This window comes from Siniperca chuatsi, linkage group LG3 (assembly GCF_020085105.1).
Source record: "Siniperca chuatsi isolate FFG_IHB_CAS linkage group LG3, ASM2008510v1, whole genome shotgun sequence".
In the NCBI taxonomy this organism is placed as follows: domain Eukaryota; kingdom Metazoa; phylum Chordata; class Actinopteri; order Centrarchiformes; family Sinipercidae; genus Siniperca; species Siniperca chuatsi.
In genome coordinates, this window is record NC_058044.1 from 24,031,066 (window position 1) to 24,052,352 (window position 21,287).

The following is a 21,287-nucleotide window of genomic DNA, read 5'->3' on the forward strand; positions in this document are numbered from 1 at the left end:
ATCAACGATCGGTTATTTTACTGACGCTGCGACCACCTCCCAAGTCAGCCAATCAGCATTTAGTGTAGGGCGGGGCGATGACAAGAGGGTAGCAACAGTTGCCCCGGTGAAGGCAAGGCGCCATAGTCACGGTAGTCCTGGCGACAACAACCAAGCAACGGGAGTCAACAATAACAACCAAAATCTAAGGAAATAACTTGAACGACTAAAAAAGGACAATACTGGGATAAACCAGAGGTGAAGAAGTAAAATATATCAGAATTATCATTTAATTTTTTCTTAATTATATACGTGTGCTTGTTTGTACAGTCGTCAGCGTTAACGCGAAATTGGTCGAACGTGTCTGTGATGAAAGTGGTTGCTAGCTTCTTTCCAAACGCAGACCGTTGTTATGGCGATGTCAGATCTTTGATAAGAGCACAAGATGGCGGGTGTGTTGTAGTGCCAATCGTACTTTTTAGCTATTTTGTTAAAATGTTCAGGCTGTTTCTTACAGTTTCGATTACGATGAAATTACAATGACACGTGATTGGTGGCGTGGTCATAGATCTATTGACTATCCAACATGAGTAACTAGCAACTAGCTAGCCCGCATCAACGTCACAACTCAACGTGAGCTGCTAGCTGTGGAAGCTCACTCTCGCTTTCTCAACTCTTTTTTTCAAGCAAGCTATCCAGAAACATTAGATACAGAAAAGTACATGAAACTGCTCACGCAACTAAACTGTATATGAGTTCTAAACAATGAGTGTAGTATGTTTCATAATCTTTTTGTGACTTTGAAAAAGTTTTTGATCTGACATTGAATTCGGCAGGTCACTCCCGTGAACACTGTGTGCCGGATGATCATCTGATTGTCTTGTTTGCCGTGTTGGTTTACGCAGGAGTGGCTTATCTTTCAGTGGGATGGCCTTAAGTCCTGACCGACAGCGGGTCCAATGATTAATATGAGTTTATTTCCAGATGGTAATACCTGGGACTATCCATGGTCGTATATTTTCTCATTTTTAGTTAGTCATTTAGTTGTTTTATTTCACTTGCAACACCATGGTCACGGTCAGTGAACCTTGTTTTGGAAATATAATTCATTGCTTTCTTTATGGTGCTTAAGATCGCACTGTGTTTCATTCTGGACCAAACAGGAAAAGATCTAGACTACTGCTTAGTCTCAGACAAAAGCCCTACTTCCTCCTCTGGTTTATGTTCCACACACACAAACACACGCTCACGTGTCAGCGTACACACACTAAGTCTGTGTGGCCAAAACATAGAGAGGTGAAATAATATGCCAACAAGCGTGTTGCTATGTATGTTTGTAGCACTTTCATTAATGAGTGCTATCTCTTTTTATCCACAGAACTAGTACCTCAAAGCATTGGTTGCCATGGCAACTTCTGGATACTCGGAGGACCTTCAGCCTCAGCAGGCCAACACAGTAACCATAGCAACACCTGCTGCCACCACACCCTCATCCGCAAAGACGGCACACTTCCTGTCCGAGATCCCACCAACCTCTGGAACCATCGCATCAGCTAACCAATCAGCCACAGCCTCAAAAGGACAGGATGCACTTTGTTCTCAAGCGCCGCCCACCCAGGCCCAGAGCCAGAAGGCAGTGGTTCTGACCACTCCCACGCAGCACTATGTAACCCCTGACATCCAGCACTCTGCGGTCCAGAAGAGTAATGGTCAGAGCAGCTCGCCTCAGTACATCATAGTAACTGTAACAGGTGAGAGACTGATGAATGATTGACACATACCTACATAATGCGCACACTGTGTACAAACACATAACACATTTTCTAGGTCACGTAAGCAGCAGGAGGGCATGATATGGCATGTCGTCTGAGCAAGCTTCAGTTTGTCCGCAGGTCTGTATCTAGGGTGTAAACAACAGGCTGGATCATGGTTGGAGACTGGCAGTTTGTCTGGTACTTAGTGATGGATTCTAGTTACCAAACAGTGCAGAGGAGAATTTTGAATAAATCTTTGTCTATACATCTTTAAAATGATGACTAGTGTTTGTCTTTAGTTGCCAGGACCCATCGTGATCTCTTAAAATGTCTTACATTTTTTGACTAGCAGTACAAAAAATGTTAAATCCAAGTGGTATCAAATAGTGCTGAAACAATCAATCCATTAGTTAATCTACAGAAAATTAACTGTCAACAATTTTAATATTCAAGTAATTGTTTAAGTCATTTGTCAAGGAAACCCCCCAAATATTTGCTGGTTCAAGGTTCTCAAATGTGAGGACTTTCTGCTTTCCTCTGTTTTATATAATTTAGGTTTTGGACTGTTGGTCGGACACAATGAGTAAATTGGACGTTGTCACCTTGGGCTCTGGGAACTTGAAATAGGCGTTTTCCCTATTTTCATTACATTTTATAGACTAAACAATTAATTGATTCATTATTTTTACTCGATAAATAACTAGCACCACAAATCAATAATCAAAATTATAATCTGTTCATTCTATAGTAGTTTACCTAGGAAATCATTTTAGCACTTGAATGTGCATCAAGTGCACAGCCATTTTCTTATCTTGATTCTAAGCCTAGATTTCACGTGTTCATCAACATTTTAACAACAGGACTTTGAAAAGGAATTTGTGTAGTTTGGGGCTGGTCATCAATAGCTATAGCCCCAGTTGGCACAAAAACATGTTATCCACAGACATTTTAGGAATTATCTGACTACATTTGTGTATAACAATTTGCATATAATAGTTATTAGTTATGATGATGGTGTTTGTTAGTTCAGTCTTTATGGTCATTAAAGGTTGTCTGCCCTACAGACTTGCATTCCATCTTTAAAATAGTCTGATTAGGTGGCTAGAATGAAGATAAGCAGAGATCTAAAGTCCCACCAGGAGCAAAAAACCACTGATGTAGTTTGCCTGCCTGGTTGGGTGGTGCATACATTATGAGGACAAAATAAGCTGATGGACTTGGTTGCTAGGCTGCATAGTCCAAAACGTGGGAGCGTGGATGGCTGATGGATGGAACCTGACTTCACTTCTACTCTGCTGCTTTTGCTGCTATAGAGAGCTGGTGGTATAATGATGCTTTTTAATGATACTACATCAACATGGCTTTAAGTTTGCAATTCCTGCACTGGTACAAAAAATTAGATAAGCCAGTATCTATGGTAGCTAATGTAATCTGTGCTTACAAGGCTTTGGACCTTTTCCAGATATTAGTTCAAATAAATTTAGACCATTGCATTTTCAAAATGTATTATGAATTAAAAAAACAAATGCTCAGTCATAAACAAATGAGTTAGTGTTTTGAAAACATGGTGTTAACGAGTGGAAATGAGAGAGAATTGACACTTACACTGGTGTATGTTTATTTTAGGGCTGTCTATTCGTAGATCTTTTTGCCTGCTAGTTTCAAATAACACTGTGAACTCCCACCCAGAGGGAAAGACCCACAGGCCTGGGGTTTGTCTCATTCTCATGAAGTAGGACTACTAAGTTAGCTGAATAACTGTGATTATTAAAACCAGGAATTCCCTCATATATGGAACATGGACTGTAGTAAAAAAGAGCTGAGTTCTACTCAGTACATGCATGCAGCTTACTTAGTAGTCCTGCTTCATGAAAGAGGATACACTTTAGCTAATGTGCTTTTTTGTATATATCCACATTTATGATAACAGGCTAGAATGATTTAGTTACACATTTCCTTTGAATACAGTATAACTATACACAAGTTTAATGCATTAACAGCCTGCTTCTTTTGAATAACCAAAACAGAAGGTATCATATAGTATGGGGGGGGGGGATTCTGTTCAGCCGGGACTTCATAATGACCGTAACTGTCAAAGGAAAATTTGTTTTAAATATAAGTTTATTTAGAGGCAGTCGGGCTGTTGTAAGTAGCTCACTCGATTTTAAGAAGGACTACACTTTACAGTGTCATGCCTTTACCAGTTAAATTGGCAGAAATTATAAAAGAAATCTTCTAATTGAACAATTGCTCATTTCATTATCAATTAACATAGCTTGGTGTTATCTTATTGATTAATCAATTCATGACTTTGGCTATAAAATGTAAAAAACAAAACAAAACAAAAAAACACACACAAAAAACACAAATGTCCATCACAGTTTCCCAGAGCCCATTTAGATGTCTTAACACTGTAACCAACAAATGTTTGATATTTTTATGTGATAAAAGACTTAATTGATGAAGAGGTGATTGAAAAAGTAATAGCTACATTTTCTGTCAATTTAATCAATTAATCGACTAATAGTTTCAGTGCTACCTACAATACCACGTGATGAAAACTGTAAAATATATAGGCATAGACCTGTATTAAATATGCCTGTTTTATCAACACAGTTTGGTTGGTTGTAAAGTGGGCACGCTCTCTGTTCTGGTCCTAGCTGCAACTGTCGGGATTGGGTCAACCTAAACAAAGTCATGGACCAGAATGGTCTTGCACAGATTGACATAGTCAGTAACCTCATTAGGCTTTTCCCCTTCAAATCTAGAAATGTAGGTATAAACGTTGCCACCAGACAGAGGTGACTCGTTAGATATTTAGCCAGCAGTCAGCCTGTGGGAAACAGCATGTAACCTCTAATGATAACTTATTTATCCATCGCTTTTGAATTGTGTTATGGGAGGAATATAAAATTGTTTAAATATAAAGTTTCCAAACTGCCAGGTAGGAAAGAACAGAATCAAACTTTACAAACATGGGGTCGAGACTGGTTGTCACTTACCATCAGTTATCATAATGCAAAATTTAAATTGACCAGTGGGTTGTGCAGAGCTGTGCTGGCTCAAGTGTAACTTGGCCCAAGTGTAACTACGGGTATGTTTACAGCGTTTAACCCAGGTTGAAGTAAGAGCAGCACAGTGAGAGCTGGACAGCGCAAAACAGCTCAAGTAAAATGTTTTCTCACCTGCCGGGTACAAGGAAGTTAATATTACCCTCTCCTCCGCCCACCCTCCATCCCTCATGTATCTCTCATTTCCCTCTCTCATCTGATCTGCATGTTTACAAGATGGAGTGATTTCTCTCTCCATCTGGGGAGATTAGCTGTCCAAGGCTGTCCTTCTGCATGTAAGATATAAGGATGAAAGGAGAGTTGGACAGACACACTCTTCCTCCTCCCCACTATCAGTCTCTCCTCAGCTAAAAAATAAAAACATTGTTGCAGGATGTTCTGCGGTGGCTGTTATTACGATTTGGAAGCAGTATGTCGTGAGTACTGAACTTGTGAAAATGGTGGCTGGCTTTTCTGTTGAGATTTGTTTGATGATCGCCTGACGAAACCTCTCCCTCGCCCTCCCTCTGCCATCCCTAGAGGGCTCCGTTCACTCCAACGACAGTCTGTCAGACTCCAGCCCACCTGCCCCTGGTGTTCCTACTCAGGTGGTCCAACCAGTGCAGACCACCCAACAGGTAAGATGCACACATGTTCACAAACCCTATGAATTTGTAGGAGCAAGTCACAACAAATGGTTGAGTACCCAAAGCTTTATCTGACACTCTGGCTTTACTCACCAGCAGAGGTCAGTGTTGCAAGCAGTGTCACAGGCAGCCAAGAGGATTCAGACTGGCCACATCAACAACCTACAGTCTGTACACATTAACCAGGAGGTAAAAAGACACAAATCATTTCCTCTTATCATGTAAGAGAATATACAATAAATGCATTCAATTAGGTCGATGTAATGTGATCATGCATGCATTAGTAATGGCTTTATCCAGTGTTACAGGCAGATAGAAAGAGAGGGATGTAGGATTCATGTCTTTTCACCTCAATCACATTCCTCCTCTTTAGTTCCCTCGTGCTCACTCCTCACTCTTACTATGGCCTCCTCAGGCTGTCTGAGATGTACCTGATCACTGACAGGTCATGTTGTCTACCTGTGTGAACAAATGAGCTATTAGGATTGTTTTTGGACCACCACTTAGATTCATCTTTAATGGCAGACTGCAACCCTGCTACTTCGTTGTTTTCCTAGTGGTATTCCTTAATACCCATCTTTAAACTATCATGTCTAACAAGAAATACTTGGCTTCCATTCATGTATAACAATAATGATGGTGAGCTGTCAAACAGGTTTCAGAAATTGTGCCTGCTCGGCCCTCCTCTGAATAATAAACCTTGTGACCTAGTTATGGAGCCCAGCACACGTTATTCAGTAGAATAACAAGATGTGTAAATCGTAGAAAAGGTTTCAGTCGTAGTCATCTGGACACTGTTTTTAGAATCAAGACGTTTCGGCTCCCATCCGGAAGTCATTCTCAATTGTGAAAAAATGGGACGGGAACTAGAAATTTAAGCTACTCTGTGTTAGATAAGGAATCTACCTTAGTATCTGTTAATAGCTAGTTTCACCTGAAACTGACCTAATTGTTTCCAAGATGGCCCAGTAATCAGTAATCAGGCCTATTGTTCTCTGATGCACCTACTTCATCACTGTTAAGTACCTGATTAGCATATGATTGGCGTGACAAAGGTGTTAATACACTGTGATAGACTTTGGGCAGATTGAATCTCAGACCACCATTTCTGTTCAAAGAGGGGTTCTCTTTTTTTCACAAAAATGGCTTCCTTGACGCCCCGTTCAAACCAGCTCTTCTCTCTACTTAGAATCTTCACATCGCTGTCTTCAAATGTGTGGTTTGGAGCTTTTAGATGCAAATGCACGGCGCTCTGTAATCCTGAGTTAGCGTGTCGTCTGTGCTGATAGTGAAGTGGCTGTTTGGTCTCACCTATGTACCGTTCTTTGCAGTTTTCCTCACTGCACTGAATGGAGTAGTCTACATTGCTCTGTTTTTGTGTGGGTAACTTGTCCTTAGGGTGAACGAGTTTCTGTCCTAAAGTGTTGCCCGGTTTAAAGAAAACAGGAACATCGTGCTGTCTAAAGATCCTTTGTAGTTTTTCAGACAGTCCAGATACATAAGGAATGGAGACACCATTCATTCTTGGTTCTGTTACACTTTTGTCCTGTTTTTTGGCTCTTTTAACTTTGTTGATAGCCCAAGTAGGATAACCACAGGCCTTTCCTCTTTCTTCTTGTCAAGAAGAAAGAGGAAAGGCATGTCCAGAATGCACTCTCAGCCTGTGGTTATCCTACTTGGGCTATCAACCAAAAGGAGAGTGAATATTGAGCTTACATTCATCAGGTGGACACAAACATGACTCCAAATGAGTGCTATTGTTGCTCAGTGTCTGCTGGATGTGTAAATAGACAACTGCTTTCTAACATGTTTGCCATATATATATGTGTGTGTGTGTATATGTGTATATATATATATATATATATATATATATATATATATGTGTGTGTGTGTACATATACATATATCTCAACATTGTGTTTACAGCTTGTTGCTCCAAAGTGGCCAAAAAATCAATTAATGCTGCTTTAAGTCTCCTGTTTGCTTGTTGTTCAGGTGGAGCATGTGTTCTCTGGCCAGGTGCAGTATGTGGACGGAGGAGGAGACGCGACCTTTACATCACCCACCATGTGAGTAGAGAGGAATCTGCTCTGTGTGCATGTTGCATGTCTCATACACATGCTCACACACACATGCGATCAATCACACACACCTTGCAACTTTCCTGGTCACACAACTGTGCCTACTGTGCATTTATATTTTTGTGTGTGTGTGTGTGTGTGTGTGTGTGCGTGTGTGTGTGTACATGTCTTTTCCTGTCCAGTCGATCGAGCAACTACCCTTTCTCCGACTCGCCCCTCTTCTCCCAGACCCCTCCCACCTCCTCCTCCACCTACTACGAGGCCACTCCCAGCTCTGAGTCAGACATCACTGGCTCGGTGACCTCGCAGCCAGTTTCTGTGGCAACAGCAGGAGCCAATAGCGGGGGAGCTGCTGCAGGCGGAGGGGGCTACGTAATTCAGGGCGGTTATGTGTTAGGAGGAGGGGGAGGAGCTGCAGCAGGTGGAGGAGGAGGAGGAGGACAGAGTTATTCCAGCCCTAACTCTCGTGCCCCACCTGCTACTGTGAGTACTCAAATTCAAAGTGAAAAATGTATTGGTTATAATCTGACATTCAAGTTCAGAAAATTAAATTCTGTGACCATCCATCTTCCTTAGGTGCAGTGGCTGTGTGATAACTATGAGGGGGCGGAGGGGGTGAGTTTACCTCGCTGCACCCTCTACTACCACTACCTGCTGCACTGCCAGGAGCAGAAACTAGAACCTGTTAACGCTGCATCCTTTGGCAAACTCATCAGGTCTGTCTTCATGGGACTACGTACACGGAGATTAGGGACCAGGTATACACACACACACACACACACACACACACACACACACACACACACACACGTACATTGATTTTGCTACACAAGTGTCTCAGGGCATTGTCATAACTCTTCGTGTGTGTGTTTCAGAGGGAACTCCAAGTACCACTACTATGGTCTGAGGATCAAATCTGGTTCCCCTCTGCTCAGACTGATGGATGAACAACAGCACATGGCGATGAGGCAGCAGCCTTTCTCACAGAAAAACAGGTATCCACACGTGACCACGAACTTGTGTCCCTGTGGCTGTGGGTGAAATTTGTAATTTTAGATTGTATAAAATCAGTACAGTATAGCAACACTTAAAATGCCTCTCCTGTGGTTTGATGTCTTTAAATCTTGCCTTTTTGCAATGTGTCTTCAATGCATTTTGGTTTTATTTGCACATTTATCTAGAGCTGTCCTCATGTGATTGGATCATCCAGACACACTATAGTCCTAAACATGGACAGGGCATAAGTGCATCTTTGTTGTACAAGTTCCATTCAGACAACAAGATATAACAGTTGCAGCCTGTTTTAAGTTCTCCAATTGCAACCTAAGCTGTGTCTTCTCTCTCTCTCTCTCTCTCTCTCTCTCTGTCTGTCTGTCTCTGTCTCCCTTATTGATGGCTACTCTGTCCAGTAGGATAAAGCCAGTTCAGAAGACACAGGGGATCACCAATGGGACATCAGGTGGGATGGGTCAGCAGGCGGCGGCACTCTGTGATATTTCAGCACAGGTGCAACAGTATCAGCAGTTTCTGGGTGAGCAACACCTGCACTCTGCAAAATGTTCATCACTTTTTTCTAGCAATACAGTCTTGTATTGAAAAGAAATGAATACTTTGGATTTTCAATGTAATGATTGGTGATGAAGATTGCGTCTGACGTGTAACTGAAGATGTCACTGTTTCTCTGTATCTTGTGTAGAGGCATCAAGGCCACTGCCAGACTTTGTGGACATTGATCTGCAAGATCAAACCCTGCCCGATGGGATCCTTTTGGAACACCTGAAGGCCTTTCAGACTCTCTACAGAGAACACTGCGAGGTAGGCAGTCATCGACAAAAACAGGACACACACACTGATTATGATACTCTGGATTATAAGTTAGCTTTGTTCTCTGTTCACATGCACAGGTCATAGCCCTCAATGTAGTTACTGTTAAAACCCAGCTTTAATAACAGCCAGCTATCTGAACGTCAAAGTGTGAAGACGGTTTAGACATCTCTGTGATGTTATGCATGACCCCCACAGGCCATTCTGGACGTGATGGTCAACCTTCAGTTCACTCTTGTGGAGACACTATGGAAATCCTTCTGGAGGTTCAGCCAGAGCAGTGACACAGAATCACTCAACCTGTAAGTATTAATAACACTCAAACAATCTGATGAAAGAAACACTAGCACATATATCTCATCCACTGCTCTAACTGAGTATGAATGGTCTGTCTTCTCCCCCCGTCACAACTGTCATGCGCTCCTCCAGGCACGATGAGTCTGAGAAGCGTCTGCCCAAATCGTGCCTGGTGGTGCTGTGTAAGTTTGAACCAGTGCTGCAATGGACGAAAGAGTGCGACAACCTGCTCTACCAGACTCTGGTGGAGATCCTCATCCCTGATGTACTGAGACCCATCCCTAGTAAGTTAGTAAGGCCCGTAAGAGCCCTGTATACAAAAAGGTTTAGTGAGCCAATCAAGACTAATAGCCAGATTGACAGCATGTCAGCCTGAAAAGATGAGGGAACATTGGTCTTTAGTTCAGGGGTTTTACCTTCTACCACACACCTGCATGTTTAAATGTAAATGTAAAACCTTTTTCCTCTCTACCACCATCCCTGCCTCAGGTGCCTTAACTCAGGCCATCCGCAACTTTGCCAAGAGTCTGGAGAATTGGTTGACAGGAGCTATGATGAACATCCCAGAAGAGATGGTTCGCATAAAGGTATTTGTATGATAGTTTATCTTAAATGTCTCGAGTGGCCACTTTTTATTATATTTGATGGGATCTCACTGTATGCTTGGTGTATCTTGGTATGCATTTACACATGTTTTCAGTGCTGTCCGCTTGTGATTGGATACCCAAGATGCACTTTAGTTAGTGTGAACTGGGCTCCTTCCTGACATGCACCATCTTATTATGGCTCCCTTCATTCTTTCTCCTTCCTCTTTCCTTCAGGTGGTGTGTGTATGCTCCTTCTCCCAGACACTGCGCCGCTATACCAGCCTGAACCACCTGGCCCAGGCAGCCCGCGCCGTCCTCCAGAACTCAGCCCAAATCAACCAGATGCTCTCAGACCTCAACCGGGTTGATTTCACTAACGTGCAGGTTTGTACTACTGTCTCCCTCCTTTCCCTTCGCCAATCTATTACTGTACATTGGTGTTTTAGGTGAAATAGAGAAGAACCCTGACACTGTCCACTCATGTCCCCCTCAGGAGCAGGCATCCTGGGTGTGTCAGTGTGAGGACCGTGTGGTACAGCGGCTGGAGCAAGACTTTAAAATGACTTTGCAGCAGCAAAACTCTCTGGAGCAGTGGGCTACCTGGCTGGATGGTGTTGTCTCTCAGGCCCTAAAGCCCTACGAGCACAACCCTGTCGCCCTACCAAAGGCTGCCAAGGTCTTCCTGCTCAACTGGTCTTTCTATAGGTGAGAGGAAAAGCAAAAAAGTGTTGTATAAGAGTTTTTGGTTTTACATTTAATATAATTTTCTTCTATTATCTTCTCTGCTTTCTCACCAGTTCTATGGTAATCCGGGACCTGACTCTGCGCAGTGCTGCCAGTTTTGGCTCCTTTCACCTGATCCGCTTGCTGTATGATGAGTATATGTACTACCTGATAGAACACAGGGTGGCCCAGGCTAAAGGAGTGACACCCATTGCGGTCATGGGAGAAGTATGTGTCTGCATATACAGTCGCTCACATAGTATAGTCTGCACTTGATGATATATGTTTATGTCCGATCCTTACTCTCTGTTGCAGTTTGCCAGCACCGTCAAGAGCCGAATCTCTCTGGACCTGGAGAAAGGTGATTTCAGTGTGGTTCACCTCACAAATATGTTTAGTTTGAGGTTTTGCTCCAGCCTCTGTTATCAGGTCACTTAATGTCATGTTGATGCCTTTTTCCATCAGAAGAAGAGGAAGATGAGGAAGAGGAGAGCGATGACGAGACCGGAGATCTGGTGCTGCAGTCCAGCTCTCTGAGTGCGGTCGATGAGGAGAAGGAGCCGATGGAGCCGCCTACCAAGCAGCCCAGGACGAGTTTAAATCTGCACACTCTGACTGAGACCCACAGCACACCTCCTTAGTCACTCATTCATTTGTATAATTATCACACACATGCACACACTTTACACACACCTTTTGATTTAAGTTTAAAATCATGTCATCCCATCCTGTCACCCTGTGTACGCTTCTGGTTTGCAAACAGGTGGTGTTTGGTGGTGAGTGTGTGCGCAAGCAGGTGAGAGAGTGGGAGAGTCCTTTGCCAATTTTGTATTCTGTACTTTTGTGCTGCCATTCTTTTTCACTTCATCATTTGATGCCCTTCCCGCGTTTTCTGTGCCTTCCCTATCTATCCAGTGGCTAGATGTCAGTAGTCGCTCTACTGCAAACTCTACTGTATACAGTATATATGCTGCCCCGCCTTAACCACTGACCTGATTGCTGTGGAGAGATGAGAAGACTCCAATGTTCTTCATTGTACTCTAAACTCAAAAATATCACTCACCTTGCCTTTAAAGCAATGACTATGCAGGGGAGCTGGACTTGGCACTGTCTGAAATATACTTTTTTTTAACCTCAGAGTAGTATCTGGAATGATACTGCATCATGGATTTTGTTGGCACATGGATGTTGATGTTGACAGCTATTTGTGGATGCCATATTTTACTTTATCTGTGTTATTTCTTATTAATTTGGCCAATTAACTGATACCCTGTGCCTTTTGAGAGATTTTTAGCCTGAAAAAGCTTGTATTCTATATATTCTGTGTTGGTGGATTAATAAATGAAGGTCCTGTGAAGTAGTCTTGGTGTTGTCATGAACTTTTAATAGCTGTGGGGAAAAAAAAAATCAGAGATGGTAACAGTCAAGCCTCGTGATGATTCTGCCCAGTTTGCTGTTCTTCATCTATCCATCCACCCTTTTATCTGTTCATCATCCATCCATTCTTTCAAGCTCATAATCTCTCTTTTGCACACACACACACTGGACTGACAGACGGCTCAAGATCTACCCCACCACACACACCTTCATAGATGCAACCTGAACGGGCCACAGGACAAGGCCAAAGCTTATCTCACCCAATCAGCAGCACTTACTACACTGTATCCATGACAACTTATGTACCAGCTACAGCTATCTCAATTTTGTAGTGTAAAAGTAGATGTTTATTTTCTGGGTATCAATGTTGAACATTTTGAAGATAACCTATATTATGTACCTTTTGTGAACACTGTCATATATCCAAACTATTTGTATGTTGTTTAACCATTATTGCCTTAAGAAATATGTTGTGGTATGTCCAACATCCAGATTATTGAGCTATATTTTTTATTGTGATGATGATGATTGGCCAAGCATGTGAATATGGTGACTTTCTAGATGGACCCTTTCCAAAGAGCACATGCTCAACCAGCAGCCTCTCACATGGCATGAGAAGATGTTCATTTTTTAATTGTTGGACTTTGCGGCTGAGAAGAAAAAATACAAATTATAATGGTAGTAGTGGGATGTCCTTTAGGATGGTCTGACCACCAAAGAGCACTAAACAGAAAACAAGGGTATATTTACATTTAATCATATGCTGATGGCAGACTACAAAATCTGACTTGAAAAATAAAATCAACTGCTAAAAATGGGATTCTGTCCTTAGTTTGTGCTGCTGAACCTTTTATAAATTAGGTCCTTGTGATGTTATTCTGAAGACCTTTGTACTTAAACCTGTGATCAACGTTTGTAGCTTTATTCTCACTGTTAACTAAAAGGATGTGATTGCTCTCAAAACTTGTGTCAGACTTTTTTTAGACTTTGTTTGTTTATGGTCTTTGCTCAACCACATCGCCTACGTCAGAGGTTCCCAACCTTTTTGGCTTGTGACCCCTTAAAGTGATGCAGTATTATTCTTCCATAAAGTTGGGAAACTCACAAGAGATCGAAGAAGTAGAGACTGAGATATCCTGACTTTCAGTCTCTAGTATGGTTGAAGCTCCAAAACCACTGGATCCTACATTCCCCATAATGCAACTCAATAGCATCTTTTGCTAGACCCTCACTGCCCACTTCTGTCAAACCTACAGTTTGTAATGAAGACTGTATGTAAAAAATGTGAAGCCCTAGCACAGGTAACCTTGGTGAGATAATCAGGTATATTTTTTTCTAAACTTTAGAAAGCTCCTCTAGAGCCACGGAAGACATTATATAACTGTTTTTACAGGCTGAGTAGCACTCCTCATGACGAGCAAATTGAACTAAAATTGGCCCTTTAAGATGAAGTCTGCAGTATCTGGGACCCCTCGTCACAGTTTGCAATTGTCTACCAGTTGTAACCAGCTGTCCGCAGCTAATCTCGCATACTACTGGACCCATCAGCCTAATATTTTTGTGCACATTTATGACTGACTCAAGGACCTCTCATGGTTGCGGTGCCTTATGACGCTGCTGGGCTTTCTTTCTATTTTTGCTGAAAAGGACCGGAAGCTTCGGGTCTTCAAACTCAGTAAACACAGTGAGATCTGGTGGCTTGTAAAAGACTGAAGACTGAATTTATTTTCAGTCTTTGGCTGAAAAAGAAAAAAAAAACAAGATTTATTTTCCTTGTTTTATTTGAATAACTTTTGGAAGCTGCAGGAGATAAAATTATCCAGTAATTCCCGAGAAATAAAGCAAAAAAAAACAAAACTAGACTTGCAAGTAAGTATAACTGTGTCCAAGCACCACGATGCAATTCGGACCTGGAGTTTCACTGACCCAAGGCAAATGGTAAGCAGAGAGCATCGCTGAATAGGGCTTTAACAGGTGGTTTGACATTAGTCAAAGTGTTTACACTTTATCTCATGATCCCTTGTGGGGGTCCTGATCCCCAGGGTGGGAACCACTGACCTACACTGTAGAATGTTTTCAGATTCTTTATGTGTCCAGTTCTTAATACAACAGACTCACAAAAAACGTTTGAACATTTTATTTTAACAAAATATCCCAATAGAACATAGTATTACTTCCAAGCCAGTAAACATACAACGTGATGTCAACCAGCTGAGCAGGTGACTCCAACAACCCTCTACTTCCATGACACGAGTTAAAAAAAAAAAAAAAAAAAGATGTTAAGAGTCAAGTGATGCAGTACTGGTTTCAATTTGTCTCATTTTAAATACTGCAGCCTTATAAATCAACACAGCTAGACTGAACTGGTCCAGGCCAGGTGAGGAAACAACTGGTTCAGAAGCAGCAGAATCTGTCAAATGTTACATACACATTAAACATGCACACACTCATACAAACACGCACTTATTGTTTGGATGAAATCCCCTTGTGAACATCACACAGGTGCAGATATTGCATACATTCAGTTACAGACAGACACACACACAGGAAACACTCACGCTACAATAACGGTACGTCTTTATGTATAAAAACAAAAACGTAAAAACTTTGTTCAGTCCAGCTCTTGGTTTTGGTGGTAGCAATGATACAGTACACAAATACAAAAAAAAGATGAAACCTGTCAAATTAAACGCAGACGCCTAAAAAACTTCATCTTTACAGTATTTCAACTACAGCGTTCTTTGTACAGTTTCAAATTTGACACGTGTTTTAACTACATGTTACCAAAGCGTAGTCACTGAACGTGTGCAGTTTTTCTCAGATTAAGATCGAGCTCCATACTGACAATGAGGCCATGTTGATGTGTATCTGTGTGTGCTTTTGTTCCTGTTGCTTCGACACTTGTGACCCTCCTTTCTTCATAATACAATCCAGGTACATCGGTCACTATCTGCCAACACTTGCAGGGACGAGCCTACGGGTGAGAAGAGGAGTGAGATTTGAATTAGAATTCATACTTATCTACACCAACACGCAAATCAAAAACCACATTTGCAAGGACTGTAAAACTTCCAATGGTGTCTGGGACCTTTGTCTTGAAAACAGGGAACATAAGGCCTGATCACACCAAACCCTGTGTTTCTTTAGGCAGGCTGTGAGGAGTGCCTGGGGTCCACACAGTACTGATAACACCTCCTGAGAATTTACTGCAATAAAAAAACGGTGCCGCTCAAATTTATGAAATTTTAAATCGACACTAATACTAAATACTTCTACTGAATTTATCTGAAATAAACACTAAAATAATTTTTTCACTGAAGACATTTTGATGTGTCACAGTAGGAAAAGCATTATAAATAATAGAATGATTGACGGCTAAATTCCATTTAGCTGCTTTGGTTTCAGGGTCCTGGTTATGGCCCTTTCCACAGCAGACATTTTGACATGTCATAGTAGGAAAAACACAGGTGTTACCATTGCTGTTCTCTTTAATTGTCCCAGTAAGCCATGAAAATGTGACAGCAAGCCTGTACAATAATAGCTAAATGGAATTCAACCTTCACTCGTTTTTATTATTTACACCTGTGCACATGTGAAAATGTCTGCTGTGACAAAGGCCCCTTGCATTTCTTAACAACACGCTTAAGAAGGAACAGAGCGGTCATTAATATTATTTGCGACACCTGTGCTTTTCCTGCGGTGACAATTCTAAATGTGATTTGTTATTGGCAACATACTGGTACATGAAGTATTTGACTTCTGACTTGCCCTTTGACCTGGATGAATGAGAATCCTCAGAGACATCTGGCAAACATTTGGAGACAGTAATCGGTCTGTGTTGGAGGGGCCGTGGTAGATATCAGGACACCGAATGCGTGCGCAAATGTGTATATAACTCGCCTTTGTGTAGAGCTTCGTTTGTCATGCGATTAATGTAGCGCGAGCTGCTCTCAGGAACCAACCACTTCATCACTGTGTTCACGCAGGACTTCCTGTAGGAACTCCACACACTACCACTGACAAGGGAGATAAAGATTGACACCTTTAACACAACAGAACTAAACAGAGCATAACAAGAAAAAGGGAGGCAGACAGAAAAGTGTGTGTGTGAGAGGGGGTAGCAGTAGTTCCTCACCTGGTCTGACCCTTGACCTCTGTAAGGTCACCAACACCCACGGTGCGACACACACCTGTGTTTAGGTCCCAGCTGACCTGCAGGTTGGAATGGTATGTGTTTGGCCTGGGAACAAAAACAAAGAAAAGCAGACTTAGTAGGGACAGAAAAAAGTCGCAGATGCAGGGCCAAAGAAGGCTTTGGGTTTATTTAGGATAAGTACCTGCAATGCTCCTCATCCGAATTGGAGAAGGCCAGTAACAGCAGACCAATGTTGATCATCACAGTGTTGGTTTCAGGACACACCTGATATACATCAAGCACACATTATCTCCAGGTCAAATGCAAAATGTTCCTCCTTACTTGTTTTTTTCAGCTCAGAAACATGAAAGCTAAAAAAATCAATTTACTGTTGCAAATGCAGTATGTGAAACAAGGTAGGAAATATGTATCATGCATTTGGTCGTGTGCATGCATCTGTCCATAGCTAATCTCGCATACTACTGGACCCATCAGCCTAATATTATTGTGCACATTTATGACTGACTCAAGGACCTCTCATGGTTGCGGTGCCTTATGATGCTGCTGGGCTTTCTTTCTATTTTTGCCAAAAAGGACCAGAAGCTTCGGGTCTTCAAACTCAGTAAACACAGTGAGATCTGGTGGCTTGTAAAACTTATAGCAGCCCTTCAAGACTGGGACCAAAGCACCACCACACCTCGCTGATATTAACACTTTTAGTCTCATATGTGTACAACAAAAAGAAGCCTGCATGATATTATTAAATCTGTATACTTTTGTTCAGAAGTGAATAAGTACTGCAGTCAGAAGTGAATAAGTACTGCAGTCAGGTGTGAAGAAGATGAAAAAGGCTGAAAGTTAACAAGACATAGTGTGTGTGTACACTAACCTCTAATATCACAACATCATAGTCATTGAAGGAGCAGAACTGAGGGGCCCAGGCAGCATCGCTCCTGATCACCTCATTGATAAGATACTCAAAGTCTAGAGTCAACTGCTCCACGCACACACTCTGCGAGAGAGAACACACAGGTTAAAACTTACACAAAAGTTTTTTAAAAAGTTAAAAGACAAGAAGTAAAGAATGATCAACTGTATCAAAGACTTTTATGAATGTGATTTCACAATGTTTCTTATTGTCTAATCTAAAATTAAATTATTAAAAACCCATTTGAGATAGTGCTAGGATTGTCTGTAAAACCAGACTGATGCAGTGCTCTGAGATTAATGCCTTCAGCTGATTACTGACTATTGATTCCAGTATTTCCAGGACAGGTAGGACACCTTGATATATTTTATCCAATGTTTCTGAATTTACAGCCACAGATATACAAACACATACCTGTCCATTGTGTGGCCCGGTGACCAGCTGCAGGTTCCGTCCTTTAAGGTCAGTGACTGTGAAAGGTAGCTGAACTTTATCGTCTTCATAACCTGGAGACACAGAAACCGAGAGAAAAAATGCTAGTCAGCAGCTTCAGACTTGACCTGATAAGAGTTATATTTTTAATCCCTCCTTCTCTGTGTCCTCCTTTGTCTCACCTCCTGTATTCTGCTCTGCTGCCCCTGGCTGTTGGAGGCAGAAGTGCAGGCGTGAATAGTTGACATATCCAGGCTCGCTGGGGCAGAACTCCTGGGATGTGGATGGGGTTGGAGGGGACGAAGGTGATGAGGAAGAGGAGTCGGGAGACATCACCTGTTCAGAGCACTGTGGCAAACTGTGACTCCCGCCGGATGTTGACACTTGTGGTAAACTAGTCCGTCTCTCCTCCTCCCTCCTCTCTCTACAATCCTCCTCCTCTCTCCTCCTCTCTCCATTTATCCCTTTGTCTCCTGACATCTGCGCTACCTCTTTTTCACCACCATCAATTGTTCTCCTTTCTGCCTGGCCTTCCTTTTCTTTCCCTCCTACTACTCCTCCTCCACCTCCTCCTCCTCCCTGGGCCCGCCTGAAGAGGTCAGCTGCAAACTCCCGGGCTCGCACGGCTGCTTGTGACTGGCTAGGAGATGAGGGGATTGGAGCGGGTCTGCTGGGTGGAAGTCGGCTTTCGGGAGATCCCTGAGGTAGCGAGGAAGAAGAGGCCGAGGAGGTGGAGGAAAAAGACGCGGAGGCTTGACTTGACAGCGCTGCTCTCTTTGTGTAAAGGATCTGCGATGACTGACCCCGCTTACCTGCAAGTGACGTGCAAAAAGACGGAACTGAAAAATAATCTGATGCTGAAATCAGACTACACATCAGCCTGATAATGAAAAATCTTACAGACATGGATTAATGTGAATAAAAATGAGTATCAAGAAAAACAATTGGTTATTTCATCTTTATCAGTGTGACACAGTGGAACCAATTTGGCATCTTGGACACAACAGAGATTAACATGTCAGAATTTTCTGGCCTTTGTTCTCTCCTCCCACCAAATTTAGTTCCTCCTGAAAATGGCGCAATCTGACCCTTTTCTTTTGCCCCCTGGAGATAAGTTTATAGTGCATCCTATCTGGAGACAAAGTCTAACATGTGATGGTCTTAAATGCATAGTCTGATTTGAGGCAAAAGAAAAAGACAAGGACAAAGAAATGTGCTGGTACTACTATTTGTGTATGTGTGTTACCTGGACAGAGTGAGATGCCACAGGCCACCAGCGAGTAGCTAGTGTTTAACAGGATGACCTGGTCCTTCTTCAGCTGGAAAGCTGGCTGGAAAGTGGGGAACGGGTACACCACCTGGTACCTGCTGTTGAGCACATAGCCATGCTCCAGACACTCACCACTTCCTGGGGAGAGAAAAGGATGAAGTTGGATGAGATGGAGGCAGTGAGAACAGTAAAGTAATGTGTGTGTGTGTGTGTGTGTGTGTACCTGTACGTATGGTAGTGGCTGAGGGAACTGGGCAGCAGTAAGAGCAAGGCTTAGGAGGAGGCATGGAGGCGATGGTGATGTAGATGTCTCTGTTGTTTTCATCACTCATCATTAAGTTCATCAGAACGGAACTTGAACTACGTGTACTGGCAGGTAGAACCACACATGCACACAAAATGACTTATCATAACCTCCACACTGCAATAACATAATTCATGCTTAAAATGAGACAGCTCCATGTGGCTGCTGATTAATGTGTTTATTATTCCTTACTTGAAGCCAAAGATGACAATTTTGGAGTGGTCATTTGGCCACTCACACACAGTCAGGTACAGGTCGCTGTAGATTTCCTCTCCTGCGAACAGACGTACATGATGCACCTAAAGAGAAAAAGCAGACATGAGACAAAGAACAAGATATCTTTACATTACGCTGACTCATCTAAGTTTTCCAGTTACAGTTCTCACAGGAGGCCATGGTATTGCATCTATCCTTAATCCTCTGTTTACATGTGAATTTGCTGGATGAATCACATTGAGGTTCTAGTGAGTAAATGTCCTTCCATTTACCTGTTTGAGCCTACTGTGCAGGTTGAACTCCCACCAATAGAGATGGTAGGTATAGAAAGAGAAATCATCATCTTCTCCACAATCGCTGGTGTAGGACAGAACGTATCGGCCGCATTTGGTGAAGCCAAGAAAGATATGTCTGGAAGCAAAAAAAGTGATGCCCCACTGTAATACATGCCTCGGCTTGAACAATATTACACATGGTAAATCCTCACAAACCCACAGACACACACACTGACCCTGCTCTCAGGAACTCCTCACTGACAATGTTCTTTAATGGGACACACACTCGAGGTGGCAGCTTCCTGAACAGGCGCTGAGAAAACTGTCCTGACAGCTGCAGAACAGGCAAGAGAGTGGATACAAATGTAGATAACGTAATAAACACATACATAGTGCAACATGAGGCATAGAAATTTGTGTAAAATATATAGGACTTGCAGTATTAACGGAATGGCCTTTTCAGTGGTGATGGTTCTGGATACAAAACAAACTACACAGGAAATTCAGCGTCATTCAATGCCCTGCACAGTAACACACCTGAGTATTTAAAAGGCTTGAGCACACACAGCAGACCAGTTGTCTATAAATTGAAATGGTTCAATCATTAACGTTATATCTGAGGGTTGAGGTTGCATTCATGAGCTGTGAAGTCCTGAAAGTTGCCGCTGTGGATTAGCTGAAGCTAACGCCGATTGAGCATTCACGTTACAATATAAAACGGTGTTTTACCATTGGCTTTAATAGCTAGCACGCTAACACTGTTCATTTAATTCAGATGTCTATGGGCCTGTTAGCAAACCACACCGAGAGAGACAAACACCGAGAAACATTGCTAGGAAGCAGTAAACACTCAGCGTTTTCATACTTTGTAGCTTAAGCCAATTAGCAACCTGCCTGCCATTAGATGTTAGTTAGCTTCCGAGCTAGTTAGCAGCTAGCTAACGTTACTGGAAACAAGGAGGCTTTCGCTGAAGCGCTCTTACATAAATTCTGAACCACTCTTCTCATGTTTTATATCACATATTACATTTGTGGATTCATGCCTACCTTCCCACGCATGAGAAGCTTCACGACATGGTCTTTGTGTTTTCTTTGAGCTTTGTGTTTGCTATCGTCCTTTTCGGATTTCGAGCTGGGCGCCATCTCAAACTGAACTGTTGTCCCTCGTTGAAGTCAGGACCGTCGCGATTGGTCCACAGGCTGCACGAGACTGCCATTACTCGCCGGTGGACACATCCATCAAGACCGAAACAAAGGTAGGACACAACAGATGTGACATCCTGCAGGAAGCCACTACAAAGGGTCCAAGTAGTTTTGTTATATCAGTGTCACTCCCAGCATGAGAAATAAAATGTAGCTTCAGCCAAACAGGGCGGTTCTTCTGATACGACTTTGGTATTAGTTAGGT

At 42.5% G+C, this 21,287-nt stretch overlaps 2 protein-coding genes across 11 annotated transcripts; one reads left to right on the plus strand and one right to left on the minus strand.

Annotated features, from left to right (window-relative positions):
* The first annotated feature begins 73 nt into the window (after positions 1-73).
* rfx1b (regulatory factor X, 1b (influences HLA class II expression)) lies at positions 74-13,282 on the plus strand. 10 transcript variants are annotated; one of them, XM_044191314.1, is made up of 18 exons: positions 74-237; positions 1,358-1,730; positions 5,324-5,421; positions 5,527-5,619; positions 7,426-7,499; positions 7,694-7,994; positions 8,088-8,269; positions 8,387-8,506; positions 8,921-9,042; positions 9,208-9,326; positions 9,534-9,637; positions 9,765-9,916; positions 10,122-10,219; positions 10,454-10,603; positions 10,713-10,924; positions 11,017-11,170; positions 11,258-11,303; positions 11,408-13,282. In XM_044191314.1, the coding sequence occupies exons 2-18, from the start codon at positions 1,385-1,387 to the stop codon at positions 11,581-11,583; spliced, it is 2,547 nt and encodes an 848-aa protein (XP_044047249.1). In that variant the 5' UTR covers positions 74-237; positions 1,358-1,384; the 3' UTR covers positions 11,584-13,282. The 10 variants fall into 10 exon arrangements, with proteins under 10 accessions (XP_044047249.1, XP_044047254.1, XP_044047251.1 ...); XM_044191319.1 differs by having other exon boundaries at positions 11,411-13,282; XM_044191316.1 differs by having other exon boundaries at positions 8,924-9,042.
* Positions 13,283-14,441: 1,159 nt separating this feature from the next.
* dcaf15 (DDB1 and CUL4 associated factor 15) lies at positions 14,442-21,212 on the minus strand. Its single transcript, XM_044191331.1, has 13 exons — positions 20,927-21,212; positions 20,116-20,213; positions 19,877-20,015; positions 19,581-19,687; positions 19,308-19,453; positions 19,061-19,222; positions 17,997-18,626; positions 17,797-17,888; positions 17,344-17,466; positions 16,657-16,739; positions 16,455-16,559; positions 16,220-16,335; positions 14,442-15,293 (listed from the first exon to the last, which is right to left on the minus strand). The coding sequence occupies exons 1-13, from the start codon at positions 21,020-21,022 to the stop codon at positions 15,238-15,240; spliced, it is 1,953 nt and encodes a 650-aa protein (XP_044047266.1). The 5' UTR covers positions 21,023-21,212; the 3' UTR covers positions 14,442-15,237.
* Between the last annotated feature and the right edge of the window lie 75 nt (positions 21,213-21,287).